General features: G+C 44.7%; 1 protein-coding gene across 13 annotated transcripts in view; it reads left to right on the top strand.

Moving 5' to 3' along the window:
• Positions 1–15,329, top strand: part of PIGG (phosphatidylinositol glycan anchor biosynthesis class G (EMM blood group)) — a 435,347-nt gene that overhangs the window by 336,491 nt on the left and 83,527 nt on the right. For 11 of the 13 annotated variants that reach the window (XM_075603704.1, XM_075603687.1, XM_075603714.1 and 8 more), the window contains one exon: positions 7,881–8,190. The exons of the other annotated variants lie outside the window; for them this stretch is intronic. In XM_075603704.1, coding sequence (XP_075459819.1) covers positions 7,881–8,190 — 310 coding nt within the window. The remainder of the gene's footprint in view (positions 1–7,880; positions 8,191–15,329) is intronic. 13 annotated transcript variants of the gene reach the window in all.

Below are 15,329 nucleotides of genomic sequence, written 5' to 3'. Positions count from 1 at the left end.
ATAAAATGCATTGAGATAACTCCCTTTAAACGGCTACTGTCATAGCTTCCCTCTTTTCGGTTCCTTATAAAACAATTTGTTGATTAGCCATGAATAGTATGAAACCCCATATATTCATAGAGAGCAGCAGTACATTCATAAAAAAGCAGCAATTTCCATGTCTATATTTAGACACAAAGTAGTGAGTGTCTGTAAAGTGAATATCCAGAAAGTTTCTCTCCTGGACATTTTCTGACAGAAATCTCCTCCTCTCCAATCATGTTCCACTTTTTCAATTCCCCAGAATCTTAGACATTTTGGGTTCATATTGTGTTTAGTTTTATAGTGTTGTGGTACACTACGAGTCTCCAAACCATTTAAAATATTGCGTATATGTTCCCCTATTCTTGTTTTTAGCTACCTGGTCGTTCTACCCACATATTGCAGCTTGCAACTACATTCTAATGCATATATTACTCCTTTGCTATTGCAAGTAATATTGGATTTAATGATACTGTATACTTAACTGGTGATACATTGCTTAAAAATTCCTTTATTTTAGTTTCCTGTTTCTTGTTGTTGCTACAGGCTCTACAATTGAGGCATTTAATGAACCCCTTTGAAGCTTGGTCTAATCAGTTCTCTTTTGGTTTGTTATTTATGAAACTGGGTACTAGTTTTTGTTTGATGTTGGGGGCTCTTGAAAAAATCACATCTGGTTTTGGTCCAATGATTTCTTTGAGCCATTGGTCCTTCTGCAGCACATGCCAATGTTTGTTAAGAATACCCTTAATGTCACCAAACTGGGTATTAAATCTGGTGACAAAGGGTATCCTTTGGTTACTCTTTCCTATATTAGCTGGCGTGTCTGTTTTATATTCCAACATCTTTGTTCTGTCTAGGTCATTAACTTTTTGGATTGCATTGTTTATTACTCTATCCTTATATCTCTTCTCAATAAATTTTTGTCGCATGGGTTCTCTTTGCAGTTCATAATCTTCTTTCCTTGTGCAATTTCTTTTTAGCCGTCTGAATTCTCCAAGAGGTACATTTTCGAGCCAGCTCCTTTTGTGACAGCTAGTGGTGCTAATGTAGCTATTACAATGAACTGTTTTGAAATGCGTTTTTGTATGGATTTGGCCATTCACAATAAAAAATTGCAAATCCAGAAATTCCACATTTGTAAGGCTGATATTGTGAGTGAATCTTAAGTTAAAATTATTCATATTCAATCCTTCCAAGAATGTTATTAGCAAATCTTGGTCTCCTTTCCAGATGATAAGAATATCATCAATGTAGCGTCGGTATAGTACGAGGTTCGCGCCATAGGGGTTATTGGACCAGATGGTTTGATCTTCCCACCAGCCCAAAAACAGATTTGCGTAACTTGGCGCGAACCTCGTACCCATTGCTGTACCCTTTGTTTGTAGGAAGTAGTCTCCCTCAAACCAGAAGACATTATGGTTAAGTATAAATGAAATGCCATCTATTATGAATTTTATTTGGCTTTCTTTCATAGCTTCATATTTTTCCAGACTGTATTGTACTGCCTCACACCCCTGTCTGTGCTACATCACAGGTAGCTAGAGTAACATTTTCTTCCCATTTTATATCATTCAATACCTGCAATACCTGTGTGGTGTCTTTTAAATGTGATTTTAGCTTCTTCACGGAAGGTTGAAGAAGTGTATCAAGGTAAGAGGACAGGTTTTGGGTTAGAGACCCTATTCCTGATATGATCGGCCTTCCTGGGGGGGTTGGTTAAAGATTTATGAATCTTTGGTAGTAGAAAACGTGCATCTTGGGATGATTAGTGGTTATATAATCATATTCTTTCTTTTTTAGGATGCCCTGTGTCAAACCATCATGTAGGCGATGCAGCATTTGTTTACTATATTCTTTTATTGGATTCAATTTGAGTTTTTATATGTCTCTGTGCCTCCTAATAATCTATGAGCTTCAGTGATATAGTCCCTAGTGTTCAGTATTACAATCCCCCCTGCCCCCTTTGTCAGCTGGTTTAATTACCACTTCCTTGTTCTCAGAGACCTATATAAGACCACCTCCTGTAGTGCCCTATTACCTCCTGACGAAGCGCTATATTGCGCGAAACGCGTTGAGGGTTGCTCAATACTTTTATGTTGCACTCCTGGGTAGGAGTGCATTTCTAGCACGGTAGATTTTTCCCAATTCCAGTATTGCTGATATCCCCCTGTCATCTCACGAGTGGCTGTTGCTATTGCCATAGCCTTTGCCATAGCTCGAGAGCCCGCCTACCACCTTTGGGTTGTTACACTTCCGGTTCCGGGTCAGGGACCCTGTGAGACTCGGTAGCAGTGTGTTGCAGTCGGGACAGGGGGTGCCAAACAGACGCCTATACAGACCTCTGTGGGAACTTCTACACGTATGCTGTTTTAAACCAATTGTAAGTAATACTGTGCATTGTTGTTCAATAAATTGACCCTATCTTACCTTGGCATTTTCTTTCTCTGCGCTCCATCTCCCCTTTGTTTTGTAACTTGGACTGCCTGTGGCCGGCTGATCACCGGAGGGAGAAGGAGCAGCGGGAGGAAAGGCATCTCAGAGGAATCCACTTGAAGGTTTCAGACGAGCGCGGTCTCCATTTTCTGGAACTGTGGTATTTTTTGATCTATTTCGGGACTTTGCTAGCTGTCTGTGTTTTCTCGGGACAATTTTTCTGGGTTTTTTTTTGAGGGGTCAATTTTTCTGTCTCCTATATGTGTGGGAGTTTCTTATAGAGATCAGCAATTCATTACTATGCCATAAGACCTTCTGGCTGTTCAATTAATTGGTTTAACCCCCTTTTGGTTTGAGATACACTGATCTCTTCTTCCGGCGATGTTACAATGAATGAAGCAAGCAAACACGGTACTGATACCTCTACATATATATATATATATATATATATATATATATATATATATATATATATATATACATATTATGAATGTGCATATAAAATCGGTCATGTTCACTAATTCTGTTTTTTAATGGTCTCACAGTGCGTCCTACGTAACCTTTCTGACACCCACATCTCAATAAGTACACCACAAAGCTGATGGGACAATTGATAAAGGTTTGTATCTGATATTTATTATTATGATGTGTGATCTTCTTATTGGGAGTTTCAAACTGACACACAGAAAAGTAACCACATTTAAAGAAACCTTTCAGAATTCTCCGTATATTGGAATTCTCAGGGTTGGAGTTGAAAAGACTGGGGGATAAGTAGGACGACAGTGCCTTGGCCTTTTTGAAGACAAATCTTGGATCCATATGAATATATGGGCCATGGTTACTGTCCAGTTTGAGTATATCCCAATGCTTCTGTATGATAGACCAAATCTGTTTAGCTTTTCTATTGGAATGTGTGATAAAGAAGGGGGCTGCATGAAGGGTCAGCTCTTAATTTCTCTTTTGACGCATCGATTTTAATCTAGTGTAGTTATGTAAGGTATCAAGTCTGCTCTATCAGTCATAAGCATGTCTAATATCTTGAATTGTATAACTTCACATTAATCTATCTGTTAGATCTTTGAATTGCTCCAAAAAGGAATCGTCCTCTAAACACAATCGCCATAAACTGAAAAATTGTCCCTTGGGCATGCCCTTGATAAGGGATCTAGGATGACCATTACCTGCGTTCGTAGAGTTTTGTATACTATACTATACAATATATATATATATATATATGAGCCTCCATGTCTATGAACAATGTCACATACAAATAGTTAATGTGGTGGGCATTGGTGGGCAATGGTGGGCATTGTGCTCAAAAGTAAATTTTAAATTAAGATCATTTGTGCTGAGTGTCTCCAGAAACCCATGCAGTGAAGTGACCTCTCCCTTTCAAATAAATGAGATTGTCGATGTTATGTTTGTAAAAAACAATGTGTTCCCTGAATCGATTGGTATTGCTGTAAATGTGTGAACATTCCCAATAACCCATAAATAAATTGGCATGTGATGTTTTCTAACTTATATTGTGAATCAAAAAGAAAATAATTATGAGTAAGTAAAAACTTGATTGCATCTTAAAGAAAGGTGCAGAGTGAAATGGATAAATTAGAAGACTGTAAAAAGTGTTGTGTTGCAATCAAACTGTGTCCATGCTCAATGATTGTGTATACGGAGGTGACGTCCATAGTGACCAATCTGCAATATCTAGCCCATTGAATGTCTTGTATGGAGACAAGGAGGGTCGCAGTATTCTGAATATAGGAAAGTAAAGAGGTAACGAGAGGCAAGAGAAAAGTGTCCATATACTGTGATAAACCATCTCCCAAAGATCCAATGCTCGACACGATGGGCCGGCCAGGTGGGCAAGTGAGCGATTTGTGGATCTTTGGAAGATGATGAAACACAGGTATGATGGAATGTAGGCAATTAAAAATTCCAATTCTTTATGATTAATGACAGAATTTTGCCCATCTATATATATGACTGAAATAATGTTTGTGTGTGTGTTTGTGCCCCCTGTGATTGGCCGGCGGACGGCCACAGCTCATTGGCCTGAGGGCTAGGCAGGGAGGAGCCAGGCAGGGAGGAGAGACACACACACGCACCCTCACAGCCTCCTCACACCGCGTGCGCCTCTGACCGCCACCGCATACTGTGAGCAGCCTCCTCTGCTCACACCACCCTCACCAGGCCGCACGCACCTCACACCCGCCACCACACACACCACAAACACCACCACCACCCGTCAGCAGCGCCTCACCTCACCACCTGCCGCCGACACAGCTCCGCGCGGGAGGGGGGGGGGCTAAACACCGCCGCCGACAGCCGCCTCTGCACCACCTCCCCCCAACCTCTGTCAGCAGCGCCTCACCTCCCCACCCATCACCGGTCACAGCTCCACGTGGGGGGGCAAACCACCGCCGACAGCCACCACTGCACCACCACCCCCTGTCAGCAGCGTGCCTCACCTCCCCAAACGCCACAGCTCCGCGAAGGGGGGGGGCAAAATCCACCGCCGCCGAGAGCCGCCTCTGCCCCACCACTCGCCACCTTCTGTCAGCAGCGTCACCTCCCCACCCGCCACCGACACAGCTCCACGCGGGGGGGGCCAAACTACTGCCGCTGACAACCACCTCTGCACCCCACCCCCTGTCAGCAGCGCCTCACCTCCCCTCCCACCATAGCTCCGCACAGGGGGAGGGCAAACCACCGCCGCCGACAGCGACCTCTGCACCCCCCCCCCCCCCCACCCTCTGTTAGCAGAGCCTCACCTCCCCACCCGCCGCCGACACAGCTCCGCGCTTGGGGGAGGGAGGCAAGTCACCGACAGCCGCCTCTGTAACACCACCCTTCACCCTATGTCAGCAGTGCCTCACCTTCCCACCCACTGCCGACACTAGCATGCTACCGCCAGTCCACAGGATGGGGGGGAGGGAGTCAGGAGAGAGGGGGGCAAGCCCACACATACATACATACATACATACTGACTGACAAACTGACTGACTGGCACACACTGACTGACACACACACACTTCCCACCTCAGTCAGCTCAGCACAGGGGAACGGAGCTGTGAATGGGGGGGGGGGATCGGAGATGTGAACTTGGGGGGGAGCGCACCTCGGAACGGGGGGTCGCAGAGTTGTGAAGAGGGGGGGAGAGAGTGGAAGGGAGTGGAGAGAGAGGGGGAGTGAGAACATTACATCCCGGGCAACGCCGGGTATATCAGCTGCTCTCCAATAAATCAGAGAGTTCTACTAGAAACTCAGAGGTTGGATTTTTTAAAGTTTAGAATAATAGATTCTGTCTCCCAACTGTCTGAGAGCTTCCTTCTGATAATCTCTTGCTGATTGTATAACTATGTCTCCCCCTTTATCAGCAGTTTTGATGACTAGGGATTTTTTTTTTGTAGTGTTTCTAATGCCAACTTTTCCTGAATAGTAAGATTATTAGGACATGGGTGTGAGAAAGTGAACCCTCTGGACAGGACTCTAAGGTCTCTTTCCACAAGCTTCTCAAAAATATAAGGTCTCCACCCTGTTCCTCCAAAATAGCCTCTAAATCAGAGAGGATGCATCATTTTTTAAAAGTCAAAAGATGTTGAGGAGCTGTGAGAAGTCTTCTCATTAATGACTTCCTCCTCTCCTGATTGAATCAGTCCAAGTGAAGAATGTAGTATAGAAACAGTTGTTTCCTTGTCATTGCTGTAGGAAAAAAAGTTTCTTTAGTGCCAATTTCCTCGTGAATTTCTGAAGATCAATGATTGTTTGAAATAAATCAAGATTGTTGTAAGGTACTTTCCGACTATCCCACTCCCTGCAATACAATATTTCTGTTGTCCATCGTTATGTTCTAGAATTCCCTGAGTTTCATGTAATTAAAGTAAACTAGAAAGGATTAATAGAGAGGACTATAAATGCTGGCATACATGGACAATGATCACAAACCCCTGAGGAAGCAGGAACCCCCCCTGTGAAACGCATATGGTGACAGAGGACCGGCATCAGTGACGGACACCAAAATCCCAGAAGTGACGTGACATGATGGCAAGGATGGCTCTAACTACAAAAGAGGAAGACATTTTCTGCTCCACTGGTTCCAGAGTCATACGCTTGGAAAAAAACTGTCAATTTGTGAGTGTTTAGACTGATCCCTGTTTTTAAAGTTTTATAAACATCTTTTCATATTTGAACTATGAGGCTGCTTTGCTTTTTCCACATATAAACACTACATGCAAAAATCACTGATTTAAGAAAGGGTACAACAAAGATATCTTTAAGTGCCTGGGGTCTAGGCACTTTTATGTAAGTGCATATCTCACCAGAATTGTTAAAACCACCATTTTTTTTTAAACATACTTGAGCATTTTTCTTTTGTTTGAGGTTGCGCTGATTTTTTCTAGAACTATCGTCGTTGGACTGGGAACAGTTCATATCATGCAGCATCCTTGCTTTATTTAGTTTGGAACCCATTAATCCATTTGGTTAGTGCTTCCCTTGTTATCTGCTTTATCATAAGGCACTACAAGTTGGACCTTTATTACTCCAGTGGCTAAGTTTGGAAGGAAAGTTATACATGCTGTCATTTCAGATGGCACCCACCCTAGTTTGGAGGACTGCTTGGGCACATCCCCATTTGTGTGCACGGTCACTGGGGACGATAGAGAAAAGAGAACATTTCCTTACCATTATCTTTGAGTCCATCCATGACCGTGCACATTCTCGTCCCAAAGAGGAATTAAGGGAAATGTAAGGAAGAATGTGTTTGCTCTGATGTAATAGACTGGAAACCTATACAGCTTGGCTAGATGTATAACTAAGATGCTGGGGATGAGAGGAAGCAACTACGCTACCGCGATTCAGGTAGGACTAAAAATAACTAAGGTGCTAGGGTCTCAGAGGTCTTTTTAATTTGGAAGGATGGTCCTACCCTAAAATAGTAGGAGCCAACCCCCAATCTGTGTGCACTGTCATGGTGAGACTCAGAGAGGGAAAATTAATATAAGGAAATGTTCTCTTTTTCCTGTGATGCTGCTTTCCTGTGCTAGAGAAAAGATGAGCTTTAGTCAAATTAATCTTCTCCAGTACAGGGAAGCGACTTCAAAGCATATTGAATTGCCTATGATTCAGGAGATCATCCTAGAAGCTAAAATGTACTGATATTCATTGCTAATATCTTTGGGACCACTTGAACAGCACACAACTGTCCATTCCTTCAATCCTACTACATGATGTTGCACTGAGAAATTATTTATTCCATTTGAGAGGAAGAAAAACAAGGATGATTACCTCATGATTTCCAAGAAAATAATGTAATTTTCGAATCTATATTTTTTAGTTACTTTTTAGTTCCTACAATTATTAAAGCTTATGTTGTAACATGCAAGCGAATTTTAATATCCGTTTATATTTTTTTTCCCCAGGGGAATTACAGAAGCAAGATTTGTTTATATATTTGTCCTTGGTATTCTCTTTACGGGCACAAAGGACCTACTGAAATCACAAGTCATCTATACTGATTCCAAGACAAAGAGTGTTGGTTTATGGGAAGTATATAGTGGATTGATTCTTTTAACTGCACTTTTATTTCGACCACATAACCTACTGGTGTTGGTATTTTGCCTGCTGATTCAGACTATACTGACTATGTTTATTTGGAAGATACTGAAATATGATGCAGCTCAAATAACCGTAATGCATTACTGGTTTGGACAAGCATTTTTCTTTTATCAGGTATGTTACTTTTTTTCCCTCACAATACATTTTTAGATCTAATTTACTTTGTACTATCAGTTTGCATTCAAGAACAATAATTTGTTTTGATCATTTAATATAACTTACTAGCTGATATAACCGGCATTGCCCGGGATGTAACGTTCTGAGCTGACTGAGGGGGGAAGTGTGTGTCTGTCAGTCAATAAGTGTGTGCCAGTCAGTATGTATGTATGTATGTGTGGGCTTGTCCCCCCCTCTCTCCTGACTCCCTCCCCACCCTGTGGACTGACGGTAGCACGCTAGTGTCGGCGGTGGGTGAGGCACTGCTGAAATAGGGTGGGGGGTGGTGTTACAGAGGCGGCTGTCTGCAGGAGTGGTTCCCCCCCCCCCCACTTGGAGCTGTGTCGGCGGTGGGTAGGCAGGTGAGGCGCTACTGACGGGGTGGTGGTGCAGAGGCGGCTATCGGCGGTGGTGTAGTTTCCCCCCGCCCCGCGCAGAGCTGTGTCGGCGGCGGGTGGGGAGGCGAGGCTTTGCTGAAAGAGTGTGGGGGGGGTGGTGGTGCAGAGGTGGCTGTCGTCGGTGGTGGTTTGCCCTCCCCCGTGCGGAGCTACGGCGGGAGGGGAGGTGAGGCGCTGCTGACGGGGTGGTGGTGCAGAGGCGGTTGTCAGCGGCAGTGATTGGCCCTCCCCGCGTGGAGCTGTGTCGGTGGTGGGTGGGTAGGTGACGCTGCTGACAGAAGGTGGGGGGTGGTGGTGCAGAGGCGGCTCTCGGCGGCGGTGGATTTCCCCCCCCCTCCCCTGCTCGGAGCTGTGGCGGGTGGGGAGATGAGGCGCACTGCTGACAGGGGGTGGTGGTGCAGAGGTGGCTGTCAGCGGTTGGTTGCCCCCCCCCCTGCCGCGTCGAGCTGTGTCGGTGGTGGGTGGGGAGGTGATGCGCTGGTGACAGGGGTGGTGGTGGTGGCTGTGGTGTGTGTGTGGTGGCAGGTGTGAGGTGCGTGCGGCCTGGTGAGGATGGTGTGAGCAGAGGAGGCTGCTCACAATGTGCGGTGACGGTCAGAGGCGCACGCAGTGTAAGGAGGCTGTGAGGGTGCGTGTGTGTGTCTCTCCTCCCTGCCTGGCTCCTCCCTGCCTGGCCCTCAGGCCAATGAGCTGTGGCTGTCTGCCGGCCAATCACAGGAGGCACAAATACATACACAAACATTATTTCAGTCTGATATATATATATAGATGTTTCAGAAGCATATACAAACAAAATGTAATCTCTTCAAGGGTGTGTATATATTAACATAAATTTAAAAAGGCATACAAACAACTGAGTCAGGTATAGAGACATACAGGGCAACCCAGAAAATAAAGTCCTGGCATAATCATATCATGAAATATAAAGTTGTGTAAAAAAGAAAGTACACTCTCTTTCTATGGTTTTACATATTAGGACATAATAGCAATCATCTGTTCCTTAGCAGGTCTTAAAATTAGGTAAATACAACCTCAGGTGAACAAAAACACATTACATATTACACGTGTCATGATTTATTTAACAAAAATAAAGCCAAAATGGAGAACCTATGTGTGAAAAACTAAGTCACCCTTACTGCTTTCATAGGAATTAAGATGCTAAGTAGCAGACAGGTGCTGTTAATCATCAGCAAGTGTGACCACTTCTATAAAAGCCAAAGTTTTAGAGGTTTGCTGGTTTGGAGCATTCAGGTGTGTGTTAACACAGTGCCAAGGAGGAAAGTCATCGGCAATGATCTTAGAGAAGCAATCATTGCTGCCCATCAATCTGGGAAGGTGTAACAGGGGACTTATCCCTGTTCAGTAATGTGCCTTTAATCCAGCAGTGTGGTGGTTAACCTCTGGTAGTTAGTTACTAAACACCACCTGCCTGATTAGATTGTTTACAAAAACCTGTCTGTTCAGACAGGAAGTGACTCTTTAGCTCTGACTGAGAGCTGACCCTTGGAGCTGACCAGTCTTGAGCTCTGCCCAGCAGAGCTGATTTCAAGACACAGGGAAAACTACTGCACCTGAAGCTGAACCAGGAAGTGAGATTTTCCCTCCAAGAAACAGATAAGACTTTTATTCTTAAGAGACTGCTTATATCTGCTTATTTCATGTTATATGTTTTGGGGCTGCGAGAACTGCTTGACTAAGGGAGATGTGAATTATTGCATAGTGTTTCACTAGAAATACTCCCAAGTGAATAGAAGCTTTGTTCCCCCCTCCTGTGTTTGGATGAATTTCCTGATGAAAAGGAAAAGGCACAATAAAGCCTTATTATAATTTCACATTATAAACGACTCCAAGTGTGTACCTCTGTGAACGTCCGTCTACATTTGGTGTCCGAGGTGGGACAATAGGTGTCCTTGTAGTTAAAAAGGACCAGAGTTTTTATGTGAAATTTTTTGTTATGCTTTTTTGCCTACAAACAGTCTAAACAACTTGAAAAAAAAAAAAAAACCTCTCATGCAGCAGAGGCAGAGTTAAAGGTGTACACACCACTGAAACTTACACTGCACTGAAACTTACAAAACCACAGATGGACTCTTTTCCCCAATCCCAAGAGACTGCGGAAGCAGGTAAACCTTTAATTTCCTATCACAAAGTGTAATATGGTCATTGAAATAGGGATTTTGCCTTCTAGCCATAGTTGGGGTTCAAGAAGTGAGTCAGCCCTTAAAAAAGGGGTAGATGTTTGTTGTTTTCAAAAGTTTCGCTGAAGCAGTGAATACATATGGTGACCCATGAGTGGTACTGATTTTGCAAATAAAGGTTGCCACACCGCATAGGGCTACCAGCTGTGAATGGAGTATATACAGAAAAGTGTGAAAATTGATACAAAGACTGTGCTGAAGCAGGGGTATTTTATAGCAAACAAATGCTGAGTGTAAAATTGCCCTATAAAGGAAAAAGGTATTTCAAAGCCAATTGCTGAGTGTTGAGTCACCCTGCCGGGAATTAAAGAAATAGTCCACTGCAAAGAATGTTTTTCTGCAAGTAAAAATCTGCCTATATACTGTATATCTTGGGAGAAAACAGATACCCAAAGATGAGACTGAAAATTACTGAACTCAGGCAGAAAACCAAATTCTGTTGCTGAAGCGGAGGTATTGCACCTAGCAAATAAATGGTGTATAGCAAATAGACTTTTTTTACCTAGCAACTGCACAATCTTGTATACCTGATAAAAGAAAATGCATGCACAGTACTGCTGATATTGAAAAAAAAAATTACCCAAGAAAGAAAAGTCTACAGAGATGCCTGTGAGAGCTACAACCTCTACAAGCAAAATATGCCCATCTGTAGGACTACCACAATTGGGGGTTCTAGCAAATACAGTGGCAACAGCTGCAATAGCGCCTCCTGAGGTCAGGAAGAAAATTACACCTGATAGCCTAAAAATGGAGGACAAGATGCAGCGTTCCTGTAATGAACCCTACCCCACGGAAGAGTGGCCCTTCCAGTCCAATAACGAGGAAGACATCTCTTACGGGGAACCCGAACCGAGTCACACCCACAAAACACACCAAGAATGGTGGGGGTGTCTGAACTCGACACGAACCGAAAAGACCGCTCCCTTTGACGAATATGATCAGCAGGAGAAAGAGCGGGAACAGTGGATCACCGAATATTTCTGTCAGCTAAAGCAGCTTCAAGAAAAGCCTGGCATATATAATGAAGCTGCTAAAACTTCAAATGAAGATGGAGACCCCAGTATCCCTGAAGGGACGGTGTCATCCAAATCAAAAAGGAAGAAAAAGAAAAGCGGTTCTTCACTTACCGTGGAAGTAACAGACACGTCCGCAGATCCTGTGGAGAAAAAGGGGGACCGAGTTGCCCTGCATCCTAGAAAAAATGGAGAATTCGTCCCACGACTTAACCGAATATTCAGAGGGCCCAAGGCAGAAGTCGTGTACCCCAAAGAAGTGTCTGTCCGGTGCCAACAGTGAGGAACCCTCAACCAACCATCCCAGGGAAGTGGAGCCGGAACCAGTGAGTGACGATCCCTTGACCAGCCCTGAAGACGCCCTGAAAATTGCCAGGCATGACTGTGATCTGCTCTGTGAAGAATTGGAAAGGGAAAAAAAAAAATAATGCTGAGCTACAGAAGACTGTGCTCGCAATTTACTCTGCGGCCAAGACCGAATTGGAGGATCTCAAGACTGAGCTAGATACTGCAAAGGCTACTATTTCCGCCATGGATGTAAAGCAGAGCCAATCTGACAAAATGGTGGCTACGCTAAAGCGGAAGTATGAGGAGGCACTGAAGCAGATGACAGTCTTCCAGCAAGTGGTTCACACACTGCGCATAGAGTTGAATGCCTCACAACAGGAGGTCAACAGTGTCCGGATAGAAGTGGACATATCTCAGAAAGAGGTTCAGACACTCCGCAGAGCACTGGATGCCTCACATCATGAGACCAACAGCTGCCGCACAGACCTGGAAGTTTCCAGAAAGGAACTACACAGTCTCACTGAGGAGCTGGACATTGCTAAAGAAACTATTGGTAATCTTGATACAGATCTCAAAGTCTCTCAGAAGGAGCTTCAGACCCTCAACCTAGAGAAGGAAGTCTCACACCAGGAGATGGTCATTCTCAAAGCAGATGTGCGTAAATGGAAGGAGGACTGCAAAGAAGCCCTGAAGAATACAGAGACTGAAAAAAGAGAAAATTCAAGATTAAAAACAGAAAACTTAAAACTGAAAGAAGAAAATTTTCAGTTGACAGAAGAAGTCAAGGAAAAGTTTGAAGCAGAGCACCGACTGCAGAACCAACTGCAAGGTCTGCGTACACACATCCAGTATGCTGAGGAGAAGCAGCAAACGCTGCAGGAAGAAAAGCTGCAGGCTGCTAAAGAAATTCAAGTGCTGCAGGAACGTCTGATGACCCAGTATGTCCCTGCAAAGCAGCATGAGAAACTGAAGGCTACCCTGAGCATCACCAAAGCAACGCTAAAAGCCAAGCTTAGAACCCAGGTGACGAGGCACAAAAGGGAGCACAAGAAGGTCCAGAAACTGAAACAAGTAACTGTGGCCCAAGCAAAGAAGTTCATAGTGCTTCACAATGCAATAAAAATGTGGAGGCAAGCTCAGAGAAAGCAAAGCATGCAGATTAATTCCCTGAGAAGAGACTTGCAAGACGCACTCAAAAAACAGGGATCTCTCGCGGATGAGATTACAGTCCTACAAGGACAAGTATTGACCCTGACTAAGCGTCAGTATCCCACAGCCTCAAAAACCCATGAAGACAAGGGTACAGTGAGAGCTGGGAATACCGCTCATCTAAAAGACAAGGTAGCAAAATTTGTACCACCTAAACAAGCACTAGCAAAACCTTCAGCCACCCAGCAGGCAACAAAAGAAGGTACACGTGCTGAATTAAATCCAGAAGAATCCTTAGCTGATGAAGCTGAAAAAATGGGACATTCTCTGGAAGTGGGTGTGGAATTGCAACTTAATCTAAAAGGGGCTGTTTTTAAACGCTCTGCAACTGCTGCCATGCAGTATGCCTACAATAGAACGAGCACCAGACGCAAGGGAAATCTCATGACCGCGCACGCAGAAAAGAGACTATACTTGGAGAAAGTCCTCCTCGAGCGACTGAGGGGTGCTGATCTCAAATACCTTCAGGAGGAGACACAAATTAACTGGAGAAAGGGCTCCAATCCCAACGGGACTGAGGGTTCTCTTCCTCCATCCACTCTCATTCAAGTCACAGAGATATCTAGAATGAGAGTGGAAGGATGGGCTTTGGCCGTGGTAAGACCGAGCTTCCCACAAACAGGGGAGGTATGTAACAGGGGACTTATCCCTGTATACCTTCCCCAACTAAAAAGATGTCCAACCTTTTTTTGAACAAATCTATTGTATCCGCCACCACAGTCTCCATGGGTAATGAATTCCACATTTTAACTGCCCTTACTGTAAAGAAGCCTTTCCTTTGTTGCTGGTGAAATTTCCATTCCTCCAACCTTAAGGGATGGCCCGAGTCCTTAGTACAGCGTGACAGTATGCTGAGCCCCACAGACATAGACCCCCTTGAGGTGGGGAAACATCTTGGTGTCACATGTCACCATGTTTTCCAAACTGGAGACATTTTTGGATCAGTCCAGCCGCTGCATGGATTCACTACAGCAGGATGTTCGATCCCTTACGGTACAGGTGCAAAACATTTCCGCTCCCACTCCATTGATTCCTCCCACTGAACCACCAGTAGGAGCATTGTCTTCAGAACCCTGACTCCTGCCACGACACCGACAGCTTCCTATCAGACCGTACGCCTTCAGTCTTCCCTCTCCGGAACCCATTACCTTGGATGCCCCGGAGCCCATGCAACTAGGAGGGAATAAGCTATCTCCTGCTGAGAATCAGCGCCGCCGCTCCGCCGGACTCTTCCTCTACTGTGGCAACCCCGGACACCAGGCCCTTTGCTGCCCCCTCAAGTCAGGAAATGCCATCTCCCAATGAGTCCCAGGGGAGTCTCATTGGGAACACTCTCTCGCTTCCCCATCAAAAAAGAAAAGATCCTCCCTAGTAGGATCCTGATTCCCGTTTCACTTAGTACAGAGACTTTCTGTATTCCAGCTGTGGCCTTCATCGACTCCGGATCCGGAGGCAACTTTATAGACCATGTATTCGCCCAGAAGAACAACATTCCCCTCATCAAGAGAAAGAACTTCAACCAGCCTTTATTGTCCTTCAGACCATTGAACTGTCTCTCTCGATTGACGGTACCCACATGGAGAGGATTTCACTCGACGTCATCCACACGCCTTCTGTAGAAGTTGTCCTGGGGCTTCCGTGGCTTCAACGCCATAATCCTCTCATCAACAGGACCGACGAGAGGCCCATCACTTGGAACACCATATGTGCCACATCCTGTGCTCCCTCGGTACAACAAATTTGCAGTCTGACGACACCCATAGTGGAGCAGCCCTCCTTACCTGAGGTCTACCTGAATTTCCGTGACGTCTTTTACAAAGCCAAATCCGAGGCATTACCCCCACAACAATCCTTTGATTGTCCTATCGACCTTCTGCCCGGTTCCACTCTTCCCAAAGGGAGATCCTACCCACTTTCACTCCTGGAGACCAGAGCCATGTCAGACTACATACAGGAGAATCTAAAAAAGGGGTTCAAACGCAAGTCGTCTT

This window comes from Ascaphus truei, chromosome 1 (assembly GCF_040206685.1).
Source record: "Ascaphus truei isolate aAscTru1 chromosome 1, aAscTru1.hap1, whole genome shotgun sequence".
Classification (NCBI taxonomy): domain Eukaryota; kingdom Metazoa; phylum Chordata; class Amphibia; order Anura; family Ascaphidae; genus Ascaphus; species Ascaphus truei.
This window is presented reverse-complemented; position numbering and strand designations above follow the sequence as displayed.